This window comes from Stenella coeruleoalba, assembly GCF_951394435.1.
Source record: "Stenella coeruleoalba genome assembly, chromosome: 14".
In the NCBI taxonomy this organism is placed as follows: domain Eukaryota; kingdom Metazoa; phylum Chordata; class Mammalia; order Artiodactyla; family Delphinidae; genus Stenella; species Stenella coeruleoalba.
This window is the reverse complement of record NC_137160.1, coordinates 15637081-15650604: the sequence shown is the minus strand read 5'-3', so window position 1 is coordinate 15650604 and position 13524 is coordinate 15637081. Positions and strand designations below refer to the sequence as shown.

The 13524-nt window shown below is 42.9% G+C and overlaps 1 protein-coding gene across 2 annotated transcripts in view; it reads right to left on the bottom strand.

Annotated features, from left to right (window-relative positions):
- CCBE1 (collagen and calcium binding EGF domains 1) overlaps window positions 1-13524 on the bottom strand; it is a 524308-nt gene that overhangs the window by 330326 nt on the left and 180458 nt on the right. For both annotated transcript variants that reach the window (XR_013831253.1, XM_079942242.1), the window contains exon 3: window positions 1610-1662. Coding sequence is in view for 1 of the 2 variants with exons in the window: in XM_079942242.1 (XP_079798368.1) it covers window positions 1610-1662 (53 nt within the window). In the remaining variant the exon portion in view is untranslated. The remainder of the gene's footprint in view (window positions 1-1609; window positions 1663-13524) is intronic.

Genomic DNA, 13524 nt, shown 5'->3' with positions numbered 1-13524 from the left:
GTGGCTGAGAAAAGCTGGCTTATAAAAGAATGCAATTATTTTGACCTCTGTGTTTTTTTTTTCCCACCGAGCTCTAACAGAACTAGCTGGCAGTGAGAAATTCCGTCTTGGAGAGACCAATATAAACCAACGTATGTGAAGAGATTTCCTAACCAGCCTTCCTAAAGCAGCTTTCTCAGGGTTGACAGCTATGGTTTAATGAACTCTTCTGCAAAAGAGAGCAATAAGTAAGAAGGATTCATTTATCTCTAACTGATAAAGAAACTGCTCCCTATGAGATAATGCAACATGATTAGCTTGGCTGGGCTCCAAGTCTACTAGCGAGACCTGGATTCTTGGCCAACAGTGAAGGAAACTATTTCACATTACCTACTCACCTGTCCCCAGCCCAGCCCTGGGCACACTAATGTCATGCTCTTCCAACAGTTCTTAGTGTTTTCTGTATCAGTGCTCTGCCTGGAATCTTTTACAGTTCTCCTCCTCCTTCTTGTCTAAGTCCTGGGCAGCCTTCCTCATAACCTAGCTCCAAACTCCTCACCTTCTCGAGACCACCTCTGACCGCCCTGGTCTCTGGGACTATGTGCCCCTTCTGCAATATGCATGTCTCTACTATGCATATTGTAGTTGTTAGTAATAAGAGGAACCACGAGTTATCAAGCACTTAATAAGAGCCAGCCTCTGTTGCAAGTACTTTACATGCGGTAATCCTCTTCAAGTCTCCACATGAGTCAAGTACTAACACTTTCTGCAAAAACTAAGGTTTAGAAAGTCACGTGCCCAAGGTCACAGCTAGCAGGATGTGTGTTACGGACTGAATGTTTGTGTCCTCCTGAAATTCATATTTTGAAACCCTAACCCCCAGTGTGATGGTATTAGGTGGGGGCCTTTGGGAGATTATTAGATCACGAGGGTGAAGCCCTCATAAATGGAATTAGTGCCCTTATAAAAGAGACTCCAGAGAGCTCCCCTGCCCTTTCCACCATGTGAAGACACAGCAAGAAGATGGCTGTCTATGAACCAGGAAGCGCTCACCAGACATTGGACTTTCCAGTGCCTCGCTCTTGGACTTCCCAGCCTCCATACAGTCTAATTTATTTTTGTCACAGCAGTGCAAATGGATTACAGCAACATGGAAGCATGATTATAATCCAGGTCTCTCTGATTCCATGCCATCCACATGCTGTCTCCCAGCTTGAGGGCTGGGCCCACGTCTTACAACACTCTGTCTCTTCAGTGCTGGGCCGAGCAGTGTTTGCTGATGATCAAGGGGCTTCACGTTTAGCAGATGAAAAGCAGGTAGAGAGGTTGGGGAAGATGGCTGTGTTCTAACTGTGCATGAAATACTGACTAGGGAATTATAGCCTCTACAACACAAAACCAGAGATACAGGAATTACTCAATATACATGTAAACGCTATGTAATGATTTAGATAGAGCCTGACATGTATAACCAAATTGGCATTAGAAGAATTTAAAGCCAAAAAAAGAGAGAAATTACACATGCATGCACCGATAACATACATATGTTCCGTGTACATCTGAACTTTACAAGACCTCTGGTTATTAGTCATAAACAAGGTGAGAAGATATAATCCATTATATTACATACCTTCTGGGATGCATTGTCCAAGGACAAATTTATACCCTTTGCAGCACTTCCGCCTAAGAGACAAACAAAATGTGATATGTTAAAAATAAAATTCTTTACAATTAGCGAGTTTGAATGAAATAACTTGTGCCCAGGAAGAACTGAGGCATAAAGGAAAGTCAGGGTAGAGGGAATCTGAGATAAAAAGAAAAAATATTATCACTACCATATGACCCACACCTTTTCCCCACCTAATACAGGACATTAATCCTTTGAATCCTATGAAGTGAATTAACCCTGAGACTTCAAGATATTTATATTAGATGATTAGTGGCTTATCATCCTACAGGTCAAGGATTCACATGACTTGCTAATTATGAGCTAATTATAGTAACATTAGGCTAATTATAACATAATGATTGATAATTACCATATAATAATTAGGTAACTAATTATTATCAAGCCTGGGACTGGAACCCAAGCATTCTGACTCCCCCCTCTTTTTTTTTTTTGAAAACACCTGTATCACATAAGGTACCTAAAGATACCTAAAGTATCTGAATTTTAAGAACGGCTAACAGGCAAATTTTAACATAAACATCCAAGACTTACATCTCTGCCCAAGAAATGGCACCATCAGTTCCAAATGCAAATCCCCACTGTAGGGATCATATCTCTGGTATGGAGCTGTGAGCTCCTAAGAGACCTGCCCCCTCTGCAGATAACAACAATAAACTCTGGACAAAACAGAAGCAAACAACTACCTGATGATTCTGGAGAGTTAAAGCAGACAGATTTAGGAGGAGAGCTGAAATTTTCAACAAGGGACTGACAGAGGGTAATCTTCCTGCTTTTTAGGGCTTTATCCTGTCTGCAGATCACAGTTGCCATGTGGAAGTTAAAAGCCTGAGAGAAAACCTGCAGTATTTTTTGGCCTGGTCAAACAGAGGACAAAGCCTTGGGATCCAGAGTCATGAGAAACTGAGAAGGAATCCTGGAAAGGATAGTGCTAGAGAAGGAGAGCCCGGAATTTTGTGTAGAAACTCTGTCCAAGTCTCTGGTAACCCCTAACCCATGTGTGTGAGAAGCAGATCCAAACCATCTCAGCTAAAGACAAAAGGGGCTGAATGAAGACTTGAGCTGCCACTTCTACAGGCCAGTTTTCACTTTTTGTCTAATCAAGTTAACTGTCTGCTAAAAGGAAAATATCAATACTCTTTGGACGAATATATCAGGATGCAGGGTCTCTACAACACAACATGTATAAATGTGACCTATTCTCAAGGGAAAAGACGATCAATGGTGTGAACTCTAAGATAACCCAGAGGTTGGAATTATCAGACGCAAACATATAACTATGTTCAATGCTATAAAGGAAGATATACTTGTAATGAATGAAAAAGTAGGAAATCTCAGCTCTCCATCTCTCCAGTCTCCATCACTTTTCCCTTCCCTTCTCTCCCAGCTGGTTTCTAAGTAAGCTTCCCTTTACCACTTCCAACATCAGTGTATGTTAAATCAGAGAGCAAGAATTAACCAGGGCCCTGGGAATCTGCAAATCTCAAGAACTTACCAAGATATTTTGAGTTGACTATAATGGTTAAACTACCATTAAAAATACTCTTCTTTGTAACCCTAAGAGAAATCAGATTCAAGGTTATTCTCATCGCAATGTCATTCTGACTCATTTGCATTTGGATATGCTTTCCAGGTGGAACAGAAAGGGATTAAGTTTAATAGGATCTACCAGCTAGGAACTGCATATCACCTGCAACCTATCATGCCACCTGTGTTAACATGTCATCTGTATATACGAATCAGGGGCACAAACCACTGATGTGGAAAATCAGGCATTATCTGTGTCTTAAAGTAAGTTTCCACTTTCATCAAATGGCTAGAACCTTCGACCGGACTAGACAAGACCTTCTGTCTCTAATAACAGCATTATTTTCTACTTTTGCAAGTCAGTGTAATCTTACTGGTCAAATCAATTTTTGTGAACTGGTCTGCTAAGTGAATGACCACTCATAGGAGAAACTTAAGCAATCTCTTCCCCAAGCTTTAAAATTTTTATTACTTTATACAATTTATAAACATCACATCTAGTACGAGAACATTCTGATACCTAAGTGGGTTTAGCAGTATTACCTCATTCCTTCCTGTAACATCTCACTTGCAGCCCAGATGCAGCAGATAATCCTACTTCCAAAGCAAAATAAGTGGGTTTCCATTATAAAAACAATGGCATTTGGGATGCTCCCAAAGCAGACTTGAGTGAAATAGCTAAGCTCAACCCCACCCTCAACAAAGGATACATTTGCCTGCCTGTACTTGTCCACTCAGTATATATTATTTTATAATCTCTCATTGACATATTTTATGTTAAAAGGAAATACTTATGTGTGTGTAATTTACTGGTATGAGCGATCTGGGGCAACGTCCAGAGTCTTCCAGTTAGACCTAATTCCCCAGTATCTGCAACCACATTGTAATTTTACATGACAGGAAAAGCCCGTGGGGTATAAATTTATGATGATTATTATTTGTAACAGTGGTAGAAGACCTACCATTACATTCTATGAAATAAACTCTGCCTAGTTTTCCATGGTTTAAGAAAGTCCAAGTTCTAGACTTCCCTGGTGGTGCAGTGGTTAAGAATCTGCCTGTCAATGCAGGGGACACGGGTTCGAGCCCTGGTCCGGGAAGATCCCACACGCCACAGAGCAACTAAGCCCGTGGGCCACAACTACTAAGCCTGCGCTCTAGAGTCCACAAGCCACGACTACTGAGTCTGCGTACCACAACTACTGAAGCCTGGGTGCCTAGAGCCCGTGCTCAACTAGAGAAGCCACCACAATGAGAAGCCTGTGAACCGCAATGAAGAGTAGCCCCTACGTGCCGCATCTAGAGAAAGTCCGAGTGCAGCAACAAAGAACTAATACAGCCATAAAATAAATAAAATTAATTAATTAAAAAAAAAGAAAGTCCAAGTTCCTAACAACCAAAAAGAAAACTGGCTTAACAGAGCATTCATTAAAATTTCACGGATATTACTTACTGTATTACTTAAGGCTGTCCTACAGAAAACTATAGGAGGAAGCAGTGTGCTAGATGATTCGAAACTCGAGTGATTCATGAGAAAGTTGGATGGAGGGGCAAAACATGTGCTTTTGATACACCAAGTATAACACCACGTTTAAACATATGGTTCTATTTGTTTGTTTCTACCTAAGTGGCACATCTAAGGTACTGCCTCTGAGATGTTCTATGGCATTTTAAAGTTCATGCAAAAGGATGAAATCCTTATAATCTGTTTTTCTACATCTAAGACATTAAACTTGGGCACTCTAACCTTCCTGAGCATTTCAAGGGCTTGGGACCATGCACACAGTGGAGCCAAAAGTCACCTGTCATTTCCTTTTTATGGAATTAAATAACACAGTGATTTGATATGCTTTCAAGAGGCTATGGAGCTCTGTCAGAAAATCTGAGCTTCAGGATGGACATGCTTCATTTAAATATCTGCTCAGCGAAGAACTAACTTCCCCTTGGCTGTTTTTTGATGGTTTTTTTTTTTTTTTTTTTTGCGGTACGCGGGCCTCTCACTGTTGTGGCTTCTCCCGTTGGGGAGCACAGGCTCCGGACGCGCAGGCTCAGCGGCCATGGCTCACGGGCCCAGCCGCTCCACGGCATGTGGGATCTTCCCGGACCGGGGCACGAACCTGTGTCCCCTGCAAAGGCAGGCGGGCTCTCAACCACTAGGCCACCAGGGAAGCCCCCCCCCCCCCTTGGCTGTTTTTTCTTAACTGCATAACTAACACTCTCTCTCTGCTCAAGAGGAGGAGGTCGGAGGCTCCACTGTACCCTCCCGGGAACACGGCATTACTTTGCATATTAAACACCCATCAATCATAAATCACCACATAAACAATGAAATAGTCCAAAGCATCACCAATAAACACTGGCCATACATGTTATACTGTTTCAGAGATTACTTACAACATAATTCACGTATAATGAAGCTGAGCCAGTCAAACTGAAATCTCATTATGCAAGCACAGACACTTTTTAGATCTAACTGCGAGCATGGCTGTGCGGTTATCATCTTTTAGAAAACAAACTAAGACAGGAAAAGCTCATGTGGAATCCGGGGAGGCAGTCCTTAATACGCTTCACGTTGTCACAACGTGGTTTTTCCAAATGCAAATGCTTTTCTCATTTCTTGGCAAGGGGAAGTGGCGATTAGATGGTTGTTACATAGAAAGGGTGACATCTGGTAATCAGGAAAGTCTGTGGATGTTTCCCCTGGGTGCCCCTGAGTATTAACACACATTAAAAAATCATAAATAAAAACTATGCAGCCAGAAATATATCTCACCAGCCAAGTGTGTGTGAAAGCTTTTGGAAGGAAAAATTAAATCGGGAAAATGAAGATAACAGAGATCTCATCATCCAACTGTCTGCTGTGAGTTACCAGATTCTCGAAAAGAATTAAAAAAACAACAACAACACTGCCTACAGAATTAGAGGGCCAGAAGAAGGGACCTCAAAAGGTCAAGTGAGCTAGTAGGCAAGACGTATTTCAACACTTGCTCCAAGGCAACAGTAAATTTTCCTAAGATTTACTTGAGGTTTCCTTTGCACAGCTGCCTAGACATGCACCAAATATACCAGGCTGTTTAAAACATGAGAGAAAGAACTACACTTTTTAGAGAATTTGGTGCCAAGCTAGATGGAGCAAAGGCTTTGGAGTTAAGCAGACCTGGCTTACAATTCTGCCTCTGACCTCTGAAGAGCTCGGGATGTGGGCTTCCCTGGTGGCGCAGTGGACAAGAATCTGCCTGCCAATGCAGGGGACACGGGTCCGGGAAGATCCCACTTGCCGTGGAGCAACTAAGCCCGTGGGCCACAACTACTGAAGCCTGCGCGCCTAGAGCCCGTGCTCCACAACAAGAGAAACCACCGCAATGAGAAGCCTGCGCACCACAACGAAGAGTAGCCCCCGCTCACCGCAACTAGAGAAAGCCCGTGGGCAGCAACGAAGACCCAACACAGCCAAAAAATAAAGAAAATAAAAATTTTTTTAAAAATTAAAAAAATTTTAAAAGAGCTCGGGATGTGACCTTGGGCTCATTTCTTAAACTTGCTGAGCTCCAGATTCTTCACGAATAAAACATGAACAATAAAATTTGCTTTATAGGATTAACAAGGATTATAGATAATAAAATAAAGGTGCCTAGAACGGGTCTGGTTTGGGATCAGAATGGTGTTCTAAGTCGCAGCTTTATGAACACAACAAGAAAACAGCAAAAGCAGCTCTTCCCAGATGCTTTCCTCTCATGACTCATCTCTTTCTTCCATTTCTTAGTCAACGGCGGATGCCATCGCTTCTTCCAAAAACAAGAGAGAAGGGGAAGGGGGGGGAGGGAGAGAAACTGCCGATTTCAAGATGATAGAAAAGTAACATTTTTGTCATCGTCTTCCTTCACCAGTTAACTCCAAATAACAAGGGGAACAAGAAACAAAATGCAAACTCATATCCCATGGATTTAGGAGACCTTTCTAACTCTGGACCATAACACGGTTGTCCCTCGGTAACTGCAGGGGCTTGGTTTCAGGGGCCCCGATATACCAAAATCCATGGATGCTGCAGCCCCTTATATAAAATGGCAGAGTACAATGAACATAGTTGGTGCTCCATATCTGTCCATAGATGTGGAGAGCCGACTGTGCATTGAATATTTATTGAAAAAATCTGTGGGCTTCCCTGGTGGCGCAGTGGTTGAGAGTCCGCCTGCCGATGCAGGGGACACGGGTTCGTGCCCCGGTCCGGGAAGACCCCACATACCGCGGAGCGGCTGGGCCCGTGAGCCATGGCCGCTGAGCCTGTGCGTCCGGAGCCTGTGCTCCGCGACGGGAGAGGCCACAGCAGTGAGAGGCCCGCGTACCACAAAAAAAAAAAGAAAAGAAAAAGAAAAAGAAAAAAATCTGTGTATTAAGTGGACCTGTACACTTCAAGCTCATGTTGTTCAAGGGTTAGCTGAATATGAACATAGCCTGCGGACAGAAGGATGGGAAGTGATTTTGCAAAGTGGGATAACTTCAAACCTGAGGGCTTCTAGAAGAGGTGATCATGGAGAGACCAGCCAACCTACCCTGCAGAACCTAGGTAAGCCGTCGAAACTGGAGATGCCAGATACTGAGGAAAGTGGAGGCCAGAAGAAAGCAAGCTGACCTGAAAGTCTCATGAGAAATTAGACATCCTGTTCCCACCTCAAACCGAAGAAGTTAGTCTGATACCCTTTGCCTACTGGGCAAGAGGCAGAAGGTATATTCTTTTGGAAAACTGTACCCAAGAGGCTCCAGACTAGGATACCAAGTAGCACCTAACCCACCCACGAGTAGATAATTCTGCCCAGGCACACAGAGTTCCCAAATGTTTTTTAAAGAACCCTTTCAGATACATGCACCCCAGTGTTCACTGCAGCAATACTTACAATAGCCAAGGCATGGAAGCAACTTAAATGTCCATTGACAGATGAATAAAGATGCGGTACATAAATACAAGAGAATGTTACTCAGCCATTAAAAAGAATGAAATAATGCCATTTTCAGCAACATGGATTATCATAGTGAGGGAAGTCAGACAAAGACAAATATCAGTATGATACAGCTTATATGTGGAATCTAAAAAAATGATACAAATGAACTTATTTACAAAACAGAAACAGACTCACAGACACAGAGAACAAACTTATGGTTACCAAAGGGGAAAGAAGGTGGTGGAGGGAGGGATAAACTGGGAGTTTGGGATTGACATATACTCACTACTGTATTTAAAATAGATAACCAACAAGGACCTACCATACAGTACAGGGAACTCTGTTCAATATTCTGTAATAACCCAAAGGGGAAAAGAAGTTGAAAAAGAATAGATACATGTATATGTATAACTGAATCACTTTGCTGTACACCTGAAACTAACACAACACTGTAAAGCAACTCTAGTCCATATAAAATAAAGATTAAAAAAATAAAGAACCTTCCAATTTAATATTTCACTCCAAGATAGTGAAGCCCTCCTGGTGATGGCTTCTAAAGGCAGACAGATGGTGGGTTCCTCACATCCTCAACTAGTCAGTCCTAAATGAAGACAGATGAGACAGAGGAAGCGTAGAGCCAACTTACATCGTTTATTCTTACCAGCCCAACCGCACTGTGGTATGCCCGAGCTGGGGGGCCCATGAGAAACTTCTGCCAGGAAGAACACAGACCACGGATCCCTTGGGGCTAATATTAAAGGCTTGAGCATCTAATAGTGGTCCTGGATCTTTTGGTCAAGCTCCTTAGAGTGAGGAAGCTTTCCTCTCTTCCTTTGAACTTTCTTCCTTTGTGGAAACTTTTATCGAGCTTTGCACGACTTTGTAGGAGCTACTAGAATTCCTTTCACACCAGATGACCTGAGAACAGAGCCCAACGAAATGACTCACCTCCCAGCTAGACATGCTTGCTTCCAGCCTTTTAACCAGAAAATGCTCCTCCCAGGCAAATGGAATAATATCATGTTTACTACGGCATCAACAAACTAACAAGCCAACCCAAACAAACCTATTTATTCATCTACATATAAGCTTGTTACCGCCAAATCTCAGTGACGATATTAAAAGACTCCTATGGAGTATTTTAGGTATAATCTGCTCTTCTTCTATGCACAATTACTGGTGGTCAAAGTCAAATGAGGAAAACAGTTAGTGGTTCCGCAAAACAAAACAAAACCAAACAGAGTTACCACATGATCCGGCAATTCCACTTCTGGGTATGTACCCAAAAGAACTGAAAGCACACTCAAGTAGATATTTGATCATAGCAGCATCTTTCACAATAGCCAAAGGTATAAACAATCCAAATGTCCATCGACAGATGACTGGATAAACAAGATGTGGTACATACACAGCAAAATATTATTCATCCTTAAAAAGGAAGGAAATTTCGACACAGGCTACAAACGGGTCGAAAATGTCAGTTTGGGAAGATGAAAACGTTCTGGAGGTGGATGGTGGTGATGCTTTGCACAACAATGTGGATGTACTTAATGCCACTGAACTACACACCTAAAAATGGCTAAAATGGTAAATTTTATATTATGTGTATTTTACCACATATACACAAAATGATCAAGTGAGGAAGGAACACTGTTGAAGTGATCCCTTTAACCATGAACACCCTGGTCATGGTTTCATGTGGGTTTTAATTGTGTGAATTACAGAAAAATTAATTTCTCTAAGCGCGTGTGAAAAGGTTATTCTCAGATGGAGTTAAAGTTATAACCAAAAGGTATTTATCCTCCAAGGCTGCAAGTGATAATTTATTCATTCAACAAACATTCATCGCGCACCTACCCAAAAAGCAGAAGAGCTGGTAGTTAGGACCCTGCTCCTTGGGGATGTACCACCTGGGTCTGAATCCACGCACCACTGCTTTCCAGCTGTGGGGCCTTAGACAAGCGATGTAAAATCCCTCTAACTTGATTTCCTTCTGTGTAAAATGGGAAAGTAATAGTACTCACCTCATTGGCTTGGTGAGAGGATTTCATGAGTTAATAAGATGCAGCTTAGGACCGTGCTGGCATATGTTAAGTCCATTGGAAAATGTAGAAGGAAATGTGGTTTTCCTGCTGTGTCCTCACTGTGTTGGCCACCTTCAAGGACCCTGGAGCCCTGCAGAGGCGGGACGTGTGGACAAAAGCCCCGGCTGCAGGCTGAGAACACGTGCAGGCACCTTCACGTGATATGCCTGCCAGCGTCTCCCTATCTCCCTGGTACATCAGTGTTCCTCAGACCCCAGGGTCAAGGACTTCAGCCAAGGGCTGACTGGAGTACAGGGCTGACGTTAAAGAGATAAGAACTTGGGATTGATTAACTTCCTCTTTGCAACGATGCCAACACTAGACACCCCAGCTCCCTTCTCACACATTTTTTCCTCCTTCCTTGCCTCCCCAAATGAGTTTTCTACCTCATCAACCCTCGTTATCACCTTGTTCGCTGACTGCCTTTTCCCTAATCAGGTGATAAGTTGATCATTTCTGAAACATAATAAAAAATTATAAAAAATGAGAAAAGGTAGTTTGGTATTACCTTTGTGAAAAACGAAATAAAACAAACTTGTATCTATGTATATGCTTATATATACACAGGTGGTGAAATTTTTACAGTGAAAATGAAGACACTGTGTATTCGTGGTTCTTTTCATGCGGGTGAGCTACAAGAGGGTTCCTCATATTCGTTTTTGTGTGTTTCCGGATTTTTCTGTAACGACCAGGTACTGATTTTGTATGTAGTAAGAGAAAATAAAATAATAAAGGGGTCTTTAGAGATTTTCAGGGTGGTCTGGTACATTTCTAACGCCAGGCTTGACAACAGTTTCAGAAGCTTGTGATTTTGCAAGTTGGGTAAGGAGTCACGTTCGGGAACGTGTTTGAGCAGATAGGCACCCAGCATGACTCGCTTTACCCAGAAACTGAGCAGTTATATTTTGGACAAACTGGACCAACTAGGTTTCAACCCAACTGCTTTTGACCAAGTCACCTGGAATCAATATACAGTATTTATTAAGAAACTGCCTTAGGGATTTAGTGTGCTATTTAATAGGATGTTCATTCTTTTTGCACCTCAAATAACTGGTGTAATAGGCTTGCCTTAGGGAGGATTTTAATGGAACCATTTCCCCCGCTTGTGGGACACATTTAAACCAGTGCAGCTCTGCTCACATTTGTTCCCACGGTTGCTAATTTTCCGAGGCGCTGATAGCTGTGAGTCGTGTCCTACTCCGCGGGTCACTGTCCATGGACACAGCCTGGAAAGTGGAGATTATTCCTTGCAGCAACGTGGTTCATCGTATGCACTGACACTGTAGGACCCAAAGCCCTAGTTGTTGATTTATTTTTATTCTATTCTTAACTCTCTAAGTATTCTAGAAACACCTCAATGTTATTAGTAATATTCTAGGGTAGCATTCATCAAGAAAAGCCTATCTGCAGGCACTAAAATATTCATGATAAATGAAGCAATACAAGTCATCTGCGGTGGTTTCCAATGCAGTCCAGAAGTTTCCTGACTGTTCCTCCTTCCTTCTCCTCCCACTCTGGACTTTCTCTGCAGTTTTGTTTCCTCACTCCTGTCGCTTTGGTTATTTACTAACTTCTTTATTTATTGAAGTATAGTTGATTTACAATGTTATATCAGTTTCAGATGTAGAACACAGTGATTCAATATTTTTATAGATTATATTACATTTAAAGTTGTTACAAAATATTGGTTATATTCCCGAATGAATACAACACACTCTTTTCTCTTCTTCAAAGGTGGACCCAGCCTCAGGATCTCAACTCTCACCTCTCTGACACCTAAACTGCAAACTTCCAGGCAGCGAAACTGCCTTCATTTTGCTTGCCTGTATTTTCTAAGTTTTGTATAGTCATCAGGTGTTACTTTCGTAAAGAGAAGACGTTATATTTTAAAATTCAGAGGAAAAAGTTAACTTCTCACTGCCAGCGTGGGATAGAATAGCATCCTGGACGGAGCCAGAGCTCAAAGGCAAATAACCCATAAGCCTGTTTCTAAACATTGCCTCCTTCTTTCCAAATGTTCTTTGGTCCACAGGGCTTGTTTTATTTAAGATGCGATCCTTCTCTAGAATTTCTTCGAGGGCACTAATGAGAATTTCTTTAAAAATTCTTTCCAGTTTCTAAATTAATTCTGTTTTGGGACTTCCCTGGTGGTCCAGTGGTTAAGACTCTGCACTTCCACTAGGGAACACGGGTTCGATCCCTGGTCGGGGAACTAAGATCCCACATGGCGCGTGGCCAAAAAACAAAAAAAAAAACAACCCAAAAAAACACCCCACAATTAACTGTGTTTCACTGGGGATAATATACTCTGCAGGCCCACGGGCTCTTCTCTTTAAAAGTTGTCAATTTTCTACTGACTTTCAGACATCTACGTCTGACCCTGGAACAATGTGGGTCCGCCTATACGAGGATGTTTTCCAACAGTAAATAATACTACAGTATTCCATGATCTGCTGCTGGTTGAATTCTCGGATACAGAGGAACCAACTATAAGTTACAGGGGGTTTTTCTACCGTGTGAGGGTTGGAGCCCCTGATCCCCGCGTTGTCTAGGGGTCAAGTGTATTTATACTCATAAGCAAAGACTTGGACCGGCAGCTCACACAGACCACCCCCTACCCTTACATGGGCTCATCTCCTCGGTGGGTGCACCACAAGGCTAACATGGGCCCACAGAATCCTGCGGCTTACCTCGGGCCTGGGGGTGGTGGGCAGGCAGGGTTGGCCTAAAAGTATATATTGCCTTCTATTTTTTTCCCTAGGAAAAGCCTCAAATTAACCACAACAGCTGCATTTTCAGAAAGTCATGACTGAGGCAGAGATAGCTAGCTGTTCCCCCTCCTCTACTGGCTCTTCTTCTTCTTTTGTTACAAAACCCCAAATTATAGCTGGGCACATGACCACCCAGAATGAAGGAGCCATTTCCCAGCCGCTCATCCACCACGTACGGCCTTGTGAATAAGCCTGGCCGGGGGGGTGGGAGTAGCCTTGATGCCCGCTCAGGTGTCACCCTCAAGCGGAAGGGGTGCGACCCTCCCCCTTCACCTTCCCACGAGTGCGAATGACCCACGCACGACTGGCGGCGGCGTGCCGTCTCGGACAATGAGATCAACACGTCAGCAATGGGGGCATCACATGCACGGAGGTAAGCGCGTGATGCCGCCCAGCCACCATATGAGCTAAGGACACCTGAACAGCCTCGTGCAAGAGAAACAAACTTCCATCTTGTTTAAGCTGTTATTGTTGGTTTCAGTTATAGGAGCCTCGTTCCTGCTCCCACCCACCTTCACCCCCCCAAAAAAACTAAAATG